This window comes from Capra hircus, chromosome 9 (genome assembly GCF_001704415.2).
Source record: "Capra hircus breed San Clemente chromosome 9, ASM170441v1, whole genome shotgun sequence".
Lineage (NCBI taxonomy): Eukaryota > Metazoa > Chordata > Mammalia > Artiodactyla > Bovidae > Capra > Capra hircus.
The window spans coordinates 2,247,637-2,268,354 of record NC_030816.1 but is presented as its reverse complement, the minus strand read 5'-3'; the positions used below and the strand labels follow the sequence as shown (position 1 = coordinate 2,268,354).

The following is a 20,718-nucleotide window of genomic DNA, read 5'->3' as shown; positions in this document are numbered from 1 at the left end:
CCCTATGGATCAGAATAAGATCAGTAGGGTCTGATTTTTGTAATTTCAATGAAAGGCACAAGGAGGAGCCTCCTGGGAAACCAGGAAAGGTGCCTAGAGAGGGAAGTGAAATGCGGGCAGGGAAGGCAGCAGGGCCTCAGGACAGAGCTCCCTGCCTGTCTCCTCTCTACATCCATGCTGGTGATCGCTTCTTTCCTGGAAGACTTGAGCTCTGGCTCCCCTGCCCTTGTAAGAGTCTGTTCCCTGCTTTTCTTTTTCAAAACCAGAGCAGGAGCAATAGCAACGTGATTTAAAGGAAAATTCCTTTACATATATTGCCCCAAAGTCCTGTGGTACTTTATGGCTTATAAAACTATAACCAGCATTATATTTCACAGCCAACATACCTCATAAAACTCAAGGACGTAATTCTAATACTTCATTTCATTGTGACTGAACTCAGCTTTCCTCGCTCTTTGCTTCCCTCTTCTCGTTGTCCTTGCCTCCCATCCCCACCTGAAGCAGAGATCTTAACCTGGCTGTTTCCTGCTAAATTCAACTTTATCAGGTGAATTTATTTTCTGGTAAATTCAATATGATGGGTAAATCCTAGAACGAATCAGAATTCCATTTCCGTCTTTCCTTTCCTCCAGCTGAATGTTCCTCCTCCATATCTGGTGTCCCACAGACACTGTGCTTCTGGGGCTGCAGGGTGGCGGGGATCTGCCGGCATTCACGCCTGGTCCAGAGGGACGGTCCTGCTGCTGTCAGGACTGGACACAAAATTTAGGGGATCCAAGACATAATGGAAATGTGGGGCTTCAAGTTTAAAAAAACAAGAATTTAAAGGCAGCAATAGCAGAACATTAAACCCAAGTAGAGAAGCTCTATACAGTCAAAAAAAACAAGACCTGGAGCTGGCTGTGGCTCAGACCATCAGCTCCTTATTGCAAGACTCAGGCTTAAATTCAAGAAAGTAGGGAAAACCACTAGGCCATTCAGGTATGAACTAAATGAAATCCCTTATGATTATATAGTGGAAGTGATGAGTAAATTCAGGGGGTTAAATCTGGCAGACAGAGTGCCTGAAGAATTATGGATGGAGGTTCATAACACTGTACAGTAGGGGATGACCAAAACCATCCCCAAGAAAAAGAAATGCACGAAGGCCAAGTGGTCGTCTGAGTAGGCTTTACACATAGCAGAGAAAAGAAGAGAAGTGAAAGGCAAAGGAGAAGGAAAAGTCTACCCAGCTGAATGCAGCATTCCAGAGCATAGCTAGGAGGCAAGAAAGTGAAAGCTGCTCAGTTGTGTCCAACTCTTGTGACCCCATGGACTACACAGCCCACGGAATTCTCCAGGTCAGAATTCTCCAGGTCAGAATACTGGAGTGGGTAGCCATTCCTTTCTCCAGGGGATCTTCCCAACCGAGGGATCGAACCCGTCTCCCACATTGCAAGCAGATTCTTTACCAGCTGAGACACCTGGGAAGCCTGGAGAGATAAGAAGGCCTTCTTAAATGAACAGTGCAAAGAAGTAGAGGAAAACAGTAGAATGAGAAAGATCAGAGATCTCTTCAAGAAAATTGGAGACACCAAGGGAACTTTTCACACAAGGATGGGCACAATAAAGGACAGAAATAGTAAGGACCTAATAGAAGCAGATGAGATTAAAAAGAGGTGGCAAGGGTACACAGAAGAACTGTACAAAAAAGGTCTTAATGACCCGGATAACCACAGTGGTGTGGTCACTCACCTGGAGCCTGACATCCTGGAGTGTGAAGTCAAGTGGGCCTTAGGAAGCATTACTATGAACAAAGCTAGTGGAGGTGATGGAATTCTAGCTGAGCTATTTTAAATCCTAAAAGGTTATGCTGTTAAAGTGCTGCACTCAATATGCCAGCAAATTTGGAAAACTCAGCAGTGGCCACAGGACTTGAAAAGGTCAGTTTTCATTCCAATCCCCAAAAGGGTAATGCCAATGAATGTTCAGACTACTACAGAATTGTGCTCATTTCACATGCTAGCAAGGTAATGCTCAAAATCCTTCAAGCCAGGCTTCAGGAGTACATGAACTGAAAACTTTGAAATGTACAAGCTGGATTTGGAAAAGACAGAGGAACTAGAGATCAAATTGCCAACATTCATTAGATCATAGAGAAAGCAAAGGAATTCCAGAAAAACATCTATTTCTGCTTCACTGACTATGATAAAGCCTCAGACTGTGTCAATCATGACAACTGTGGAAAATTTTTAGAGAGATGGGAATACCAGACCACCTTACCTGTCTCCTAAGAAACCTATATGTAGGTCCAGAACTGGACATGGCACAACTGACTGGTTCAAAATTGAAAAGGATTATGACAAGGCTGTTTTCACCCTGTTTGTTTAACTCATACACAGAGTACATCTTGAGAAAAATGCCAGGTAGATGAATCACAAGCTGGAATCAAGATTGCTGGGAGAAATATCAAGAACCTCAGACATGCAGATGATACCACTCTAATGGCAGAAAGTGAAGAGGAACTAAAGAGCCTGTTGATGAGTATGGAAGAGGAGAATGAAAAAGCTGGCTTAAAACTCAGCATTCTAAAAACAGAGATCATGGCATCTGGTCCTATCACTTCATGGCAAGTAGATGAGGAAAAAGTAGAAGCAGTGACAGATTTTATTTTCTTGGGCTCCAAAATCATTGCCTGCAGCTATGAAATGAAAAGACTCTTGCTCCTTGGAAGAAAAGCTATGACTAACAGGAGGCATATTCAAAAGCGAAGACAGCACTTTTCTGACAAAATTCCATATAGTCAAAGCTGTGATTTTTCTAGTAGTTATGCATGAATGTGAGAGTTGGACCATACTGAAGGCTGAGCATTGAAGAATTGTGGTGCTGGATAAGACTGTTGAGAGTCCCTTGGAATGTGAGGAGATCAAACCAATCAATCCTAAAGGAAATCAACCCTGAACATTCATTGGAAGGACTGATGCTGGAGCTGAAGTTCCAATACTTTGGCCACCAGATGCAAAGAGTCGAATTATTGGAAAAGACCCTGATGCTGGGAAAGATTGAAGGCAACAGGAGAAGGGGGCAGCAGAGGATGTGAAAATGGACAGGAATCTGAGCAAACTCTGGGAGATAGTGAAGGACAGGGAATCCTGGTGTGCTGCAGTCCCTGGGGTCTCAAAGAGTTGGACATGAGTTAGCAACCGAACAACAACAACAAGTCAAATCAAACTGGTACAACTGCACAGGTCACACAGCTGCGGAGCCAGTCACTGTGCTCGTGGCTGTCATCTCCCAGCCGGGCTGCAGCTCTTTCTGGGCTGTTTCATGTCTCTCTGTGACTCTCTCCGGTGCTGCAGATTCCCTGAGGGTAGCTGCGCCTTCCTTCTCATCCTGTTTGAGTGATCTGCCATGAAGACCCCTGTCTCATGACTCTTCTGTTATTCTCCTGGCTGTCCCTCCTGGCTCTCGTGTCCACCATTGCTGGGCACATGTATCTCCACTTCTCTGTCTCCTCCACACACTTAGGGGGCCTCAGTCTCCACCAGCTGAGCCACCAGAGAAGCCAAGGATACTGGAGTCGGTAGCCTATCCCTTCTCCAGCAGATCTTCCTGACCCAGGAATCAAACTGGGGTCTCCTGCACTGCAGGCAGATTCTTTACCAACTGAGGTGTCAGGGAAGCCTTACTCACAACCTCAGCTTCCCTTGTGGCTCAGCTGGTAAAGAATCCGCCTGCAATGCAGGAGACCTGGGTTTGATCTCTGGGTTGGGAAGATCCCCTGGAGAAGGGAAAGGCTGCCCACCGTAGTCTTCTGGCCTGGAGAATTCCATGGACTGTATGGCCCATGGGATCACAAAGAGTTGGACACGCCTGAGCCACTTTCACTTTTAAGTCTCCATCATCTGCTTAGCAGACACTTGCTGCTAAGTCTCCATTCTCTGTCTGTGTCCCATGACAGGACTAGTGCCTGGGGGAATCCTACCCTCAAATTTTAGCCTGTCAGTTTCTTCTGCCTTAGCTTCCTCAAACTTCGTGAAGGGAAGGAAAGGAAAAGACCAGATTAAGCTGTACTTCCTCAACTTACCTGCAAGAGAGGAAGAGAATGGGTAGGGAGATGGCATAGCTACTACATTATTTTTTTCCCTAATTTTTTTCTTCTCCCTTATTTCCATCACTATGTTTTAAAAATTCCTGTATAGGAAAATTTCTGAGTAGGGAGTGAGTTTCTCCCAGTTTAAATGCAACCATCAATCATATTTGTCACACAGTCTAAATCAGGGTTGGCAAACTAAGGACTAGGGATCAAATACGCCCCACCCACCCAATTATGTATTGTCTGTGGCTGCCTTCATGATACAGTCAGTTCAGTTCAGTTCAGTCGCTCAGTCGTGTCCCACTCTTTGTGAACCCATGGACTGCAGCACACTAGGCCTCCCTGTCCATCACTCCTGGAGTCCACCCAAACCCATGTCCATTGAGTCGGTGATGCCATCCAACCTTCTCATCCTCTGTCGTCCCCTTCTCCTCCTACCCTCAATCTTTCCCAGCATCAGGGTGTTTCCTAACGAGTCAACTCTTCGCATCAGGTGGCCAAAGTATTAGAGTTTCAGCTTTAGCATCAGTCCTTCCAATGAACACCCAGGACTGATCTCCTTTAGGATGGACTGGTTGGATCTCCTTGCAGTCCAAGGGACTCTCAAGAGTCTTCTCCAACACCACAGTTCAAAAGCATCAATTCTTCAGTGCTCAGCTTTCTTTATAGCCCAACTCTCACATCCATACATGACCACTGGAAAAACCATAGCCTTGACTAGATGGACCTTTGTTGACAAAGTAATGTCTCAGCTTTTTAATATGCTGTCTAGGTGGGTCATAGCTTTTCTTCCAAGGAGTAAGCGTCCTTTAATTTCATGGCTGCAGTCACCATCTGCAGTGATTTTGGAGCCCAGAAAATGGAACAGAGACCACATGGCCTGCAAAGCCCAGAATATTTAATATTTACCCCTTTACAGAAAAAGTTTGCTGACTTCTGTGATGTGATGAGAGTGGAAAGTAAAGTGCCTATCTCTGGTGGGACCTACAATGGGGCACTGAGAGGTGTTTGATGACCCCAGTGGTTAATCTGCCATAAATTAATGCTTCCTGCTTTACCACTGCTAGTAAATACTTTCACACTGACAGAGAGTAAAGCAGGCATTACGATTTTACATACACACAGTGGGTGGAACAGACATTATTATCCTCATTTTAAAGATGAAAAAGAGTTCAAGAGATTAACAATGGGGAGTTAGATCTCTTGATTCCTTGGGGCTAATGGCGGACATCTTTGAGAAGATGCAGCATGTTAGAAAACAAATGCTGAGGATGTTAATATGTGAGGTCACTGGACACCTCTAGGTCCACTGTGGAGCTGTGTGCTGTGCTGAGATAGGATGACTGAGGGTGGAGAAGCGAGGGGGCTGGGGCCATTGTGCACTTGAGAAAATTGTTCCAAAAGGTGGTGACTCATCGTCTTAGTGCTTCCTGCCCACACAGTGAGTCTGAAACTTCTGCACTGTGGTAGAGTGGCATTTTAGATAGAGCCAACTTCTAATGCACTTTAATTAGCGAATCATGAAGTTCTCCTCTTGACTGTGCTTGCCAGCTTTTTTGCACAAGCGTAGCAACTAAGTTTATGAATTTGGTTGATCACCATAGAACACGTAGCCTCTTCACACAGCGTCAGAGTGAAGAGGATCTTTGACCATCAGGCAAACGTCTTTGACAATCATGGTGTCAGTTGCATTCACAGTGTATGTTTCAATAGGAATCAAGTTTACTTTTCTCTTGGCTTGGTTTATAAAGTACAATCATTGTGCTATTTGTTTTTAGTTCTGACTCCCTATACTCTGAATACCCTGATCTGTCCCAAGGAAGGAATGCTCAGGGATGTTAAGAAAAGATTGAAGTCAGGAGAAGTTTAAAACAGACATAACCCATGACTCCCTACATTACAACAGATTTTAGGTTGTTCTTCTATGTTAAGAAACGTTTGAAACATTTAAAATATAATGCATTTAAAGGACACCTGAATACCACTGACATAGTACAGGCAATTAGAATGCATGAAGTCATCGTCAGCATATGGATGGGGTGATCTGTGCAATGTTCCATCTTCTCCCTTGTCAGTATGAAGCCATGATGTCATCCAAACCAGTGTACGTCTTTCTCCCCATGGAGTTTAACCCGTCTTATTAACATCCAGCAGTTGTGATATGCCTTGGGTTTCTTGAAAAATGCAGTTAAATTGTTTGAGAATATTTCTTGCATAAAGACAAACTTTTTGTTCCCTAACAGGAGACCTTGCACAGTTGGCTGACTAGAATAATCAGCTACTGTGCAAACTGGAGTTTTTCCTAATTTGCCTAATCAAAAAAAATCATTTCAATTCATATCCAACTGCATAGTGTTTGCTGTATTCCTGGAGTCAGTGACTTTTCCAATTCAAGGAGTCATAAGTCAAAAAACTGCAAGGTCAGAGTTACTTCTCAGCTCTTTTGAGAGTCTCAGGCTCTGAGCAGTAGAAAGACAGTGTCAGGGGAGCAGGGTGGAAAGAATGTGGTCTTAGAAGAACAAGGTATTACATAAGTAGAAATTGAAGAAAAAAGTCTGCTGAAATAGTAGAATTCTATATTAATTGTTGCTTGAGACTGTTTGCTGGATGCTATACCCTGTGACTAAATTTATATCAGCCCCAGGAAGGGAGGGCTACCAGTACATTTGTGTTGCAGTGGTTCTGATATGGAGATTAAAGCTGACTTTTGGGTTCTCCTTGAATGTAGAGAATGGCAAACTAGCCTGTGTTCTCGTTCAGGCATTCCCAGGTACTGGCTATGCTATTTTGGGCAAATGTCTAAAGGTCTCTAAGCCTCACTTTCCTTATCTTTCTAAGAGAAGTAATTATAGCATCTGCTTTATGGATTGTTATTAGGATTCTATGAGATGATACTAGCTATGACAGACGCTTCATCAAGTGTTCAGAGCATAAGCTCCTTAGTAAAAGTCAGCTACTATTATTGTGAATAGAAGTAATATTTAAGAACAATTCATCACATATAGACTGCTGAGAGAAAGCCTAAGGTATTTTTCTTCCTGGCTCTTTTGTGAGTGAAAGGAAATGACTGACTCTTGTTGTTTGTGGGGCTGGGCCTTTTCAGAAGTGATGAAATACAGAAAGGAATTCCAACTCTGGCTAACCAAGAGTCTGGTAATTTTCCAGAGATGTTTGCTTTGTCAGATAAAACAAATATTAAGCAACTTTAATTAAACTAAATGGTGACATTCTTCAGAGGCCACAGGTACTGTTTAAATGTCTAAACAAATTATAGTGGTCAAGTAGAGAGAATATAGGTAAAATTTACCAGAAAACTAGAGTTATCTTAATCACTTAAATTTGAAGGAAGGTCTTATATAACCTTCTTATATAACCAATACCTATATATTATATTCTATGTCTAGTAGAATAGTGACATCAGAATTATAATAAAGTATTATGACTATAAAAATACTTTAAATGTATTTGAGGTTCAAGAATGAGTCATTGATATGAAAAATGTCAAAAACTGTTATATGTTACCATTACTTTATATAATAGTATATTTCTGGATATTTAAATGCTTTTCTCTTTTATACAGTTGACAGTAGCCTTATTTCTGTGAAGAAAAGAAAAAAAAAAACTCAAGCCTTGTTATAAATGCTAGAAATTAGTATAAAGAGATAAACCAAAACCCTCTTTTATCAACATGATGATAAGGGAGGCCAATCTATTTTACATTCAAGCTTTAACACCTTCAAACTGTACATCCTTTCAGATTCAATATATAACTAAAATTTTTTTTTCTTCTTTCATGGCTGTTTCCTGATCTGTTCTTTTGTTATTTTCTGTTTTTGTTTTTTTCTGGAAACCTTTTCCAGGTCTGCTATTATCTTCCTTGAAAAATATTAAGCAGAACTTCATAAAATATTGCACCATGGTTTTAGGCTAGAGTATAATAATATTTTTCTATTTTGCCACAGTTATATTTTCCTCAAAGTTTTGGTTACAACATCACTGTAGTGACTCCAGGAGAATTCTCTTTCTTGAATTCTAATATTTTGTGAAATTATTTAGAAGAATTTTCAGTTGGTCTGGATAGAGCTGTCCTAGTCGAATGAAAATGTCTTACATAAACAAAAGCCTTAGTTTATTTTGAGGATTTTATAAGTGTAGATAATGAAAAATGAAAAACCATTTGATGTGGCTTGCTACATAAATAGGATTATGAAAATGAAAGAAAATTGTAAAGAAAATTTAAGGGCAAACCTAGCAACGTTTATTAACAATCTGTGCTGTTAGAATGAACAGTCTCCTGAGAAATGTTTGAACATTTCCTGAGCTGGAACATTTCTAACTAGACTTAACCAAGTGTACAGAGGGAATCATCTGGCACTGATAGAGGATAAACTAGTTGGTTTGATTGGTCTTTTGCTTCTTAAACTTCACATGAAACTAGAACAATGTTTTCTTTTGCCTTTAATCTTGGGTGCTGTGGGTACTGTCATTTATGTCTAAAAGATCCAGGCTGATTTTCTGGAAGCCCCACTTGAAGGAAACTTTTTGCCAAGCTATACTGTAAAAAGTACGCTTTCTGTGATTCTGTGCTTTCCCTTTTACTATATGTCATATTTATAATTCTATAAAGTAATTAAAAGTTGAAGTTATATAAATAAAATTTTTATGCTAGCTCACCCTGTATACTGGGTAGGTTCTTAAAAAAGAATATAAGTAAAATCAGGAACAGATAGGAGTTGGATACTTAACAAGTATAGGAATGATGCCAAGACCTAACTTGTACGGAAAAGAAGTTTTTCTTGGTGGTAGGGATGGAGAATATTGTGACCAGTGTTGAATCGTAACATGGAAAGATAAACCTGGAACGAGGAAAGAGCAGGAGTGAGACTAGTAAGGAAAATTCAAGGTCAAGTCTTATAGGAGGTAATAAAGATGGAAGCTAGAATGAGTCTTTAATTGCTGTAGCCTTTTCCCTCTGTTATTCTCTCTCTACTTGTTCAAAGGCTCTAGAAATAGATATTAGTCCCATACAAATTAGTTAAAATTGTTATAAATGTCTTCTGATTCCTAGGATATTATTCATCTGACAGTACACGCTGACATAAAAGACATAGAAGAGGGAGGTTTGGGATAAAATTTAGTCTTTCTTTTCTTCACATGAGAATCAGAAAATTCTATGCAAAATATTGCTGACTAATTACTATGAAAGGAAGAGAAAGTAAGTGTATTTCATGAATTATGTTAGGATAATTTTCTTGTTAAGTAGAAGAACCTGTGCCTCAAATAACACTGTTTAAAAAAAAAAAAAGTTCCAAATCTGATGTGAGTCTTGACTTTCTTGAAAGGATATACACTGAGAAGAACCAAAGGCATCCTTGGCTTTGTTCAGAAAGTTTGCTATTTCCATGTCCCATGCTTGCAGCGATTAAACTGAAGGGGAGGGGGAAATTCTCTCTTCTCTCTTTTTAGGTTCTTTGGCTGGTATTTATTTATTTTTAAAATAATTTTGAGGGGTGTGAGAACCATTTTTTTAAAGTCTTGTGTTGAATTTGTTGCAGTGTTACTTCTGTGTTTTGCTTTGGTTTTTTGGCCACAAGGCGTGTGGGATCTTAGTTCCCTAATCAGGGATTGATCCTGTACCCCCTGCACTGGAAGGTGAAGTCTCAACCATTGGACCACATGGGAAGCCCTGCCTTGGCTGGTTTAGTAATGAAATTGATATAAGATAGAATAATCGGAGAAAGAGGCTTCCCTGGTGGCTGAGACGGTAAAGAATCCACCTGCAAAGCAGAACTGTGATCTATCCCTGGCTTGAGAAGGTCCCCTGGAGGAGTGAATGGCTATCCACTCCAGTATTCTGGCCTGGAGAAATAGGGAAAAACCGAGTTTAATATTATATGCACAGTGCGTGTGTTTGTTAAGTTGCTTCAACTCTTTTCGACCATGTGGACTGTGCCTGCCACGCTCCTCTGTCCTTAGGGTCCTCCAGGCAAGAATACTGCAGTAGGTTGCCATTTTCTCCTCCAGGGGATCTTCCTGACCCAGGAATCGAACCCGAGCCTCTTACCATCTCCTGCACTGCAGACAAGTTCTTTACCGCTGGCACCACCAGTAGTCCCGTGAAAATCTGAGACTTCAACAGCAGCCAGGTAATTGAACCTTGCATAAAATCTTGAGCTAAGGAGAGGGGTGAGGGTCTGTGGATAAGAAGGGGAGGAAGACTATTCACAGGAAGGCAGAGGAAAGGTTTGAAAAACAGATTTTGCCATGTTATCAGTTATGTTTCTTTGGTAAAAATGTATCTCTGGTGATAGCTCTCCTGTTATAGGCCCACTTTCCCATGTAAATTTAGGCAGTTGATGAGGACGAAGAGAGTTTTACCTGAATCTGCTGGGTTTTGATTGCCTTCAGCTCAAAACAATCCACATGCTAAAGTGGGATATTTGGGAGTCATGTGTTCTGCCCCCTGCCAACCAAATAGCAAGAGGCCTACAGAGTGCCAGATGCCTTTTCTCTTACCTCCTGCTACCCCTGTGAGCATTAAGGATAGATCTTGGCCAACTCTGACTAAATGTTTACTATTGTTCAGCTCTGGGACTTTTAACACATTAAGTCTGTAATAATCCCTGTTCAGACTGCATCCTGTTTTCATAACCTGTATCCTTAATAATTAGCCTAGTTGCTTCTCAGAAAGGCTTTTAAATGATTCGTCATTTTACAAGTTCTGCAGCAGGTTAATGATTTCAGAAAGCGTATTTTTGCTCAGCAACCTAATTTCAGTGGCTGTGTGAGTTTTGCAAGAGTGCCTATGGAGGAAGACAGATAGACAGATTTCTCCAACTCTGGGATATAAAGTGAAAAAACGTCATTTTAGAAAACATTTGTAAAACTTTCTGAGTCATCTGCTTCCCAGGGTGATCCCTCCCCTTCTAATTTGCATCTGTTTAAGAACTTAGAAAAAAGCCATATAGAAAGTAGTTATTCAGAGTCACACATGGATTCAAATCTTAGGTCTTCTATTCACTAGGAGTAGCTGTGTGATCCAGAAAAAGATATTTAATCTCTTTAAATCTCAGTGACCTCATCTGTAAACTGAGAATAATAGCACCTACTAGTGCTGATGTGAATATTAATTTAAGTGAGATGCTGTATGATGTAAAATGCTTAGCACATTGTTTAACACTTAAGAAACAGTAAGTGAGAGCTGCTAAAATAAGGAAGCGTGTGCTTGCAGAAGCATCTGACTCTTTGCGACCTCATGGACTGCAGCCCACCAGGCTCTCCTGTTCAAGGGATTCTCCAGGCAAGACTACTGGAGTGGGTTGCCATGTGCTGCTCCAGGGGATCGTCCTGTCCCAGAGATTGAACCCAAGTCTACTGCAGCTCCTACATGGACAGGCAGATTCTTTACCACTGCGCCACCTGGGAACCCCAAGGAAGAGTATAAATATCACTAGATGTGAAGCAGGAAAGTCTGTTCTTATCTGGATACTTTGTCGTACTGAGAGAATAAAGTGGTTTAAAGTGGATATTACTGAGGGCAGACTTGGTTACACTATGGAGAACTTAAGTTTTTCTCCCTCTTAGATGTTGTCCAGTTCTGTTCTAAAACATGTCTTGACTCGTTTGCTGTCTCCGAGTACTTCTGCAGTTCTGAGATAGAACAGGTGCTGACTGCTGATTTTGTTGTGGAGGTAAAGGCAGAAGACCTTATTCAGAGTCTCACCTGGGTTCAAATCCTAGGTCTTCTATTCACTAGGAGTAGCTGTGTGATCCAGAAAAAGATATTTAATCACTGGAAAAGGACTAAAAAGGACTAGGATGACTAGGAAAGGACTAAAATCTGTGTGCACATGTCAAAGCAAAAGTAATTAATGTGACATTTCAGTGTCACAGAGAAAAAAATCCTTGCTAAGACAGAAGTGCCGAAGAATTGCTGCTTTTGAACTGTGGTGTTGGACAAGACTCTTGAGAGTCCCTTGGACTGCAAGGAGATCCAACCAGTCCATCCTAAAGGAGATCAGTCCTGGGTGTTCTTTGGAAGGACTGATGCTGCAGCTGAAGCTCCAGTACTTTGGCCGCCTCATGCGAAGAGTTGACTCATTGGAAAAGACTCTGATGCTGGGAGGGATTGGGGGCAGGAGGAGAAGGGGACGGCAGAGGATGAGATGGCTGGATGGCATCACCGACTCAATGGACATGAGTTTGGGTGAACTCCGAGAGTTGGTGATGGACAGGGAGGCCTGGCGTGCTGCGATTCGTGGGGTTACAAAGAGTCAGACATGACTGAGCGACTGAACTGAAGACAGAATTAACATCACAGGTCTAGAACATGCGATAGTTCATCAGTGAAAGTGAATTAATGCGAAAGAGAATACAGAACTCAAGCTTTTGACCTGATTAGTGATATAAAACAACTGGATAATTCTAAAACATGTTTTTCTCTATAAAAATCCTACAAGTAATTCAAGCTACAATCTTCATTATTTAATGTAATTCTGTTAATTCTATAAAGGCTAATAATACAATAAACATTTCATTTAAAAATATTAATATTGTTGCTGAACTAACTCGAGTCCCCTCGCCCACTGCACAGCAAAGCCAATCTAACTGACACTATTTTACGGTGAAAGAAAGTGCACATTTTTTGCAGGGTCCCACAGCAGAATGGGTGGCTTATGCTCAAAGGACTCAAGCTCCCTGATGGTTTTCAGGGAAGGTTTTCCTAAGGTAACATTTGGGGTGAGCGTTGTAGGGTGCATTACTTTCCTCTGGTTGCTTGGTGGTGAGGTAATGGGGTGATGTTTCAGGAATCTTCATCATCAACCTTCTAGTTCTAAACAATCTGGGGTCTACCTGCTTGTGGTCAGCATGTAGTTACCACCCTCCACCTGGGAGTAGGGGGAGATCCTAGTTTCTACATAACAACTAAAAAATATGTATCAGATTTTCTGTGTGTCCCTTGAGGAGGAGCTAGGATTCTGTTTTATTGCTGAATTATTGTTTAAGATATTATTACTTAAAAAAAAATTAGTTATTTATCTGGGTCTTAGTTGCAGGACACAGGATCTTCATTGCATCATGTGGGATCTTTCGTTTCAGCTCACAGACTCTTTAGTTGTGGGGTGTGGGTTCCAGAGCATGCACTCAGTAGCTGCCGCTCAAGGGCTTAGGGGCTCTAAGGCAGGTGGCATCTTAGTTTTCCAACTGAAGATCGAAACTGCATCCCCTGCAATGCAAGGCAGGCTCCCCACCACTGGAATGCCAGAGAAGTCCCTATCATTACTTTTCTAGCTTAGCTCTTTGCTTCTGTCATCCCTCAATTCCCTAACTGGTTGAGTCTGCTCTTTGGCACTCACGGAAGGCCTAGGAGAGTAAAGCCTTTTTCTACAAACAAGAAATGGGGAATGTGAATGGACTTTTGTACCTGGGAAGGCCCCGAAGGATCTTGCTTAGCATTAATATTAGATTGAGATTGTTTAGAAACAGTTAAATATGGAATTGCTGTGTGTGCTGTGCTTAGTTGCTCACTCATGTCCGACTCTTTGCGACCCTGTGGACTATAGCCCACCAGGCTCCTCTGTCCATAGGGATTCTCCAGGCAAGAATACTAGGGTGGGTTGCCAACCCCTTCTCCAGGGAATCATCCTGACCCAGGGACTGAACCCTGGTCTCCTGCATTGCAGGCGGATTCTTCACCATCTGAGCCACCAAGGAAGCCCAAGAATACCGGAGTGGGTAGCCTATCCCTTCTCCAGGGGATCTTCCCAACCCAGGAATTGAACCAGGGTCTTCTGCATCGCAGGCGGATTCTTTACCAGCTAAGCTACTAGGGAAGCCCAAATATAGAGTTGGTACTAGGTAAATGCCATTTTCTGTGTGTTTGCAAATATAATTAAGGGCATGTAATATATAGATAGTTATGCATTTGTCTGATTTTACAAATATCCTAATGCCATAGATGCTATCAAAGATACAGGAAATCCAGGAATAAGACGCAAGCATATGTTAGAGTCAAATACAAATGTTGTGTGTGATTAAGGCTGTGTATGATTAAGTTTAAAACGTGACCACCTTGGGAAATACTGCCTGGAACTTCCATTAACGCATGGTCTAAATTGAAGTTGTTAGATCAATATTTGATGTTCCATCCCAAAGAGCCATAAGAGAAAATTGTTTTAGATCAAAGAAGTGCGCACGTGGCAGGAGTCGTGGGGAATCACAGTTCAGTTTGGGAAGCCCACGTGTCCTGGTTGTGATGTGTTAAGTTTGAAACTGTAGGGGAGGAAAAATAATTTTTGCTTTACTCTTCTAAGGTCTTTGGCTGTTTACCCTTGTATTAAAAAGACAGACTAATAGGAGGAAAACAGATACAAGTTTAATAACATGCATACCTCCTGTTTACATGGGAGAGACACGGGAAAACCGAGTAACTCTCTGAAATGACCCAAGCCATTACCTTATATACCAGCTTCAGTTAAAGGCAAAAGAAAGATGTTGAGCCACTTATGAGAGGTTACCAGGAAAGCGCAGTAAACAAGGAAAGCATAGTAAATACAGATTTAAGTCACTGCCTTCTGCGTCGGTTAAGAGTTTCTAGAGATTTTAGAGTTAATAGTTCTCTTCCTGGTATAGCCAGGGAGACACCCTTACAAATGGAGGCTTTCTTTATAAATGTAAATAAGTCTTAGGAAAGGGTCATTTCCACCCAGGTTTCAGAGCTTCACAGGTCCCTGTTGTTTCTTAAAAAATAATGAGCTTAAAGTATGCCAAAGAGGTATTTTTTGGGGTGGTATATCGTGCTCCCCTTCAAAACTATCTGTCACATCTTTTTATTTTTTTTTGGCTTGGAACTTAAGTCAGCCCACTCTGCCTGCAAACAAGCTGTGATGAAATACAGTAGGTCTGTTCTGAAGTGCTCTGGCTTCCGTTACAAAGCGCATCTATTCTTTGTTCACCAAGGAGGCACAAAGGATGCTCTAAAATTTTAGGACCTAATCACTGAATGAAGCAGAAAACATAGCGCTAGTGTTAAGGACCACTTCTCCGGTTTATAGTCTTCAAAATTAGGGTGCTATAGAAAGTTCACACACACACACAAAAGGGTTCATTTTGTCGTAAGGGTTCAGTTCAAAAAAGGAGCATGAATGCAGATTTCAAGATTTGTTAGAAGAATTAAGTGTTCGCTATCTAAAAGGAAACATCACACTGTGTGTTTATTTTTCTATTATAAGCCTGGCATTTTGAAAAGCTTTTCTTGGTTTCTTAACTATGGTTGGGTTCATAAAGGAAATTTACTTCCAGAAAAGAAGTCTCTGTATTTTATCTGGAATGGGTAATGAAAACCTTGCTGCTGAGCTGTTCAAGGGAAGAACTATTTATACTGTGACTCTTAAATAAACCCATGCACTAAGCTCCTGTATTTAAGGATTTAGGCAAATTTTGTAGTACAGCCCTCAGGATATCAGAGGGCTCTTCCCTGAACTTAAAGTAGAGGCCTTGCCTTTGAGTTCAGTGTGTTTGCTTGTAATGTGTCTGTTAATCAAGTTCTTTTGCTTAGAGACTGCATAAACATTCAAACTAGAATGACTCAAGTGAGTTCCCCATGGACAAATTAATTGCTGTTTTGTTTTTTTCTTTATTTTACCTCAACGTATTTTTTAAAAATCTTGATTTTGAAGTTGGTCTTTTCCTCCCAGTTCTTTGTACTTTTATTACTGTAAAATGACTGACATTAAAAAAGAACAACAACACCCAATTTTGAAAAAGAGTTCATGGAAAAGTAGAATTCCATATCACGAAAAACGGTCCTGCCCTCTTCCCTTGGCATTTCCCTTTTTCTCTCTTCACTTCAAGTCCCCTCCCCCGACTCTATGTGGATTTTTCTGCACACTGTGACTTCTAACTTGTTCTTGGCAGGGTTTGGGGTTTGTATTTTCTGATAGATAATTTAGAATCACTTAAAAAAGTAAACTTTTTATGTTACAAAAACTTGAGATTCACAGAATTCTTGCAAAGGTAATACTGGGGGATCCCATAGACCCCATACCCAGTTTCCTCTCTAATTAAAACCTCATGTTAGTATGGTACATTCGTTATAATTAATGAACAAATAGTGATGCATTACTATTGACTAAAGCCCATGTTTTATTCATATTTCCTCAATTTTCCCCTAATGTCTTTTTTCCGTTTCAGGATCCCATCCAGATGCCACATTACGTCATTTAGTTGTCATGTGTCCTTAGCTTCCTCTTGGCGGTGACAATTATTCAGATTTTCCTTGTTTTCGATGACCTGCATAGTTTTAAAGATCACGGGTCAGGCATTTTGAAGAGTGTGTCTCAGTTGGGACGGGTCTGATGTTTTTCTCATTCTTAGCCTTGGGTCATGTTTTGGGGAAGGGCGAACACATGGGTAAAGTGCCATTGTTATCCCAGCCTATCAAAGATACATACCATCAGCGTGAATTAGCACGGCTTGATGTTGATCCCTGTTACTCAGCTTCGGATGTTTGTGACATTCGAATCACATTTTCATTTTCCCCTGAAGATTGGTCAAAGTATTTTCCTGAAGTTTCTAATGATGCGATCATTAAAGCTATAAGGAAGCTGACTCGGGATGGATCTCCTGGTTCTTCTTTCTTTTCTTTCTTTCTTTCTTTCTTGTAAAGCTGCTATTCATTTCTAAGCACTTAGGCAAAAATCATGTCAGTGGTGGTAAAGACATCTTCTCTTTTCTCATGTGCTGTAGGTGGGAATGCGATCCCGAAACCAGGGCGGTGAAAGTTCATCCAACGGGCATGTCTCCTGCCCCAAGACCTCCACCATCAGCAATCCTGCTGATAAAAGTCTCTCAGAAGATTCGAAAAAGAAGAACAAATCCAACAGAAAGGAGGAGGATGTCATGGCTTCAGGAACTGTCAAACGACACCTAAAACCATCTGGAGAAAGTGAACGGAAAAGTAAGAAATCCTTGGAGTTGTCCAAGGAAGACCTCATCCAGCTGCTCAGTATAATGGAAGGGGAACTACAGGTAGAGTCAAATTTTCTCAGTTGCTGTGTCTTTAGTTTGAAGCTGTAACATAAGAGACCGTGAACCTGTCTCCCTCCCTGGGTTGTGAACTTCGTGGGGAAGTGAACGTTTTTTCTTGTTCATTCCTAAGCCCCTAGTGCCTGGCGCAAGTTTCACTGAATACATTCTTGTTGAATGAACGGATAAATGGATAGAGCTGATTTCATTGTCAAGCTTCTCTAGAAGCAGAAAATTTTTTCATGACACTTTTTTTTTGAGCTTTTTAGTTTGTAAGGGGGTATAGGTGAGTATCAATGTTGTGACGCTTTCAGGTGGACAGTGAAGGGCCTCAGCCATAATGTGTCCCTTCTCCTCCAGACCCCTCTCCCATCCAGGCTGCTATGTAACACTGAGCAAAGTTCCATGTGCTATACAGTAGGTCCTTATCAGTTATTCATTTTAAATACAGCAGTGTGTACACAACCACCCTAAGCTCCCTAATTACATGACGTCTTTTTGGTAATAATTTATTAATAGCACTTAGTAGTAGGTAATCAGTGAGGTTATCTAATTTAGGGCCACTGGCTATGATTGCAAACCTAGGAGAAGTCATGATTCTTGCTTTTAAGTTATTTTTACTTATTTATGGCTGCTCTGGGTCTTTGTTGCTGAGCGCAGGCTTTTCCCTAGTTGCATCTCCACTTTCGGTGGGTGGGCTCCTCGTCGCAGTGGCTCGTGGGCTCTAGGGTGAGCAGGCTTCAGGGGTTGTGGCATACCGGCTTCGTTGTTCTGAGGCATGTGGAATCTTCCTGGACCAGGAATTGAACCTGTGTCGCCCGCACTGGCAAGTGGATTCTTAACCACTGGACCACCAGGGAAGTCCAAAGTCATGACTCTTAGAAGGCAGAGCTAAGGTCAGTTGTTACTTTTGCTTTTTCCCAGGAGGTAGGGTAAAAGAGAGAGAAAGAGACGGAGGGAAGAAGAGAGGGAGAGAGAAAGAGAAGGAAACTTCGTTTAAAGCAGTCTTACACTTTTCTCATTTGGGGGGTGGCTTCCAGCTTTAATTGTCTACAGTGTCACACGAGTTGAGATGCACTTGAGTAAGCAGAACACAGTGCTGTGAAAACCTAATCCTTCCACAAAGCGTTTCAAGTCTATTCTCTCTCATTTGACCTCAGTAAAAACGTGGGTGTCATTATCTATAATTTATAATGAGGAAACAGGCCCAGAAGGGTTAATGGGTTGGCCAGATGTCATCTTAGGCCTTCTGATGCTTGATCCTGGGCACTTAACACTGCCCATCCTCCCACCTTCTGTGGCTGCCAGGTCCCCCATTAAGAGAATGTTTTTAAGCACTCAAAAGGGAGCTGGGATTCTCCTGGGTTTCTGAACCCTGGAAAATTATATTTCTGGAAGTGGGAAAACAATAACTTTTTTTTTTTGAGGAGAGGATGACTTAAAAGTGAGGTTGCTCTTTTCCTTCTTGTTTTTGTTAGGTTCTTAGCTTGCCTAAGCCTCGAGGGGAACAATAAACAATTGAATGAGATGAAGCCTTTGTTTGGTGCTGTTAGTATCAGACATATTATTTGCAACCTACCCTAAACCAGGGGATCCGATCTGTTCCTGTTCTAATCTGTGTGTGCCCTCAGATAAGGAAGTCCCTGGGGTAAACAGAAATGGAAAACATGCAAAACTCAAATTAAAAACAGTCGAGCATGCTTGAGCTTACCATTTACGGGCTGAGAAAAAATCACCTTTGCATTTCAAAGCAAAAGATGAAATTTTCCAGAGCACCACCATTACTAAAAATAGCTTCTCCACTGCCAGAAATGTGGTTATTATTCAGCCTATTAATGTTTATTGTGTCAGGAGACAGAATATATTAGTCCAAATTTTTAAGCTGCCCCCAGAATACAGCTATTGACCTGAGCAGGAGGTACAACAGTAATCTAAGAAATCATTACAAAGGAATGTCATCAGTTTATTTCTTCCAGACCTGTTGGCTTATGTGAAGCTTATGGTTTTTCTAGACGCTAACAATTTCTGTAGAAGGCTGTTATATCATGGTAGACTGTGGACGGTATTTAAGATTCATGTGGCTTTTATGTTGGTGGTATTGCCAGATATAGTTCTAGAGCCTAGGTATGCAAAATAAAAGTCCACACACCTGGGACAAAGAAATTAGTCAGAAGGCTACAAAGAAATGCATTTTGCTCTCCTTTAACCTTTGTGAATACAGGGTACCTTACCTTACACAAGATGTATTCCTGAGCAGCAATAAATGAGGACAGAGTGTAAGATATTTGTAGGAGAGGCAGTGGAGGAAAAGAGAAATGAGCTTGATATTGTAAGGAATGCCATGGTGAATTCATTTGCAAAGCAAGTAATCCATCCCCCATGTGCATTTCTATGCACACACATGCAAACATAAGGACATGCACTTTTAAGTGTAGATTTCACAATACTAGACTTGTTAAAAATGACAGTGTTCCTTTATTTAGAGCTCCTGTCACAGGAGAGTGAGTGTGTGTTGTAGCTGAGAGTGGGAGGCAGTCGGCATCAGCAAATGTGAGTGGGCTGGTGGAAATGTGACAGCTACGTACCAGGTTTGCCACACTAGAGACAAGGGGGCAAAAAAGGTCTGTCTGAGAAAAGATCTGTTGCTGAGGAGAGAGGCAGAGAGTTTAGGGACCCACAGCTCAGGCCTGCATGCTCTGCCGCTGGATGAGTATTTTATGAGCTTTTCGCGAGTTGTCTCCCAGAGCTTCAAAGGCTATCTATCACCCTCCCTTTATGGAGCAGCTGTGAAATGACTCAAACACCTGCCTCTGCAGGTGGTGGTCCAAGATTCTGTAAAGTGTCAGGGCTGACAAGCAGCTGTGAGGTGTCTACCCACCTCCTTTATGTTACAAATGTAAAACTGACACTCAGATGAGTTAGGTGACTTGCCCAAGGTCACACGGCAATTTCGTTACCATTTACTCCAAGTCTAGCTTCCCTTTCTCAGTCCAGTGTCCCTCCTTTAATATTCTTTTCTAACCAGGGGACGTGCAAGTGGGGTATCCAGGGCCTCCGTATTTATTCTTCAGTCTCCAGGATTTCTTTCAAGTAGACTCACTGAGACGTGCAGGTGTGATGCCTGGGTCAGGAAGATCCCCTGGAGGAAGGCATAGAAACCCACTCCAGTGTTCTTGCCTGGAGAATCCCATGGACAGAGGAGCCTGGTGGGCTACAGCCCATGGGGTCGCCAAGAGCTGGACACGACTACAGCGACTTCGCCTACTGCCTGTAGAAGGTGTACCTTGGAAGTGACTTGCAGGCAAAGGAGCAGATGCAGTTTCACTCATACGCTTCATGCCAGTTTTCTCTTTCTCAAACTTCTTTGTGATCTCTCTCATTCTCTTCATCTCTGCAGCCAGGGTTCTGAACGCTACAGACAATTTTCTGTGTTTTCTGGTATCAGCGCTCCGTGGCCTTTGGAATCTGTTGTACGTAATCTGTGGGAATCTGTTGAATCAACCTATAGACAGTTCAGTTCAGTTCAGTCGCTCAGTCGTGTCCGACTCTCTGTGACCCCATGAACCGCAGCACACCAGGCCTCCCTGTTCATCACCATCTCCCGGAGTTCACTCAGA

The 20,718-nt window shown here is 41.8% G+C and overlaps 1 protein-coding gene across 3 annotated transcripts in view; it reads left to right on the top strand.

Annotated features, from left to right (window-relative positions):
- The window catches only part of FILIP1 (filamin A interacting protein 1), a 253,107-nt gene that overhangs the window by 118,159 nt on the left and 114,230 nt on the right, over positions 1 to 20,718 (top strand). For all 3 annotated transcript variants that reach the window (XM_018052874.1, XM_018052875.1, XM_018052873.1), the window contains exon 2: positions 16,823 to 17,104. In XM_018052874.1, the coding sequence (XP_017908363.1) occupies positions 16,823 to 17,104 (282 nt within the window). The remainder of the gene's footprint in view (positions 1 to 16,822; positions 17,105 to 20,718) is intronic.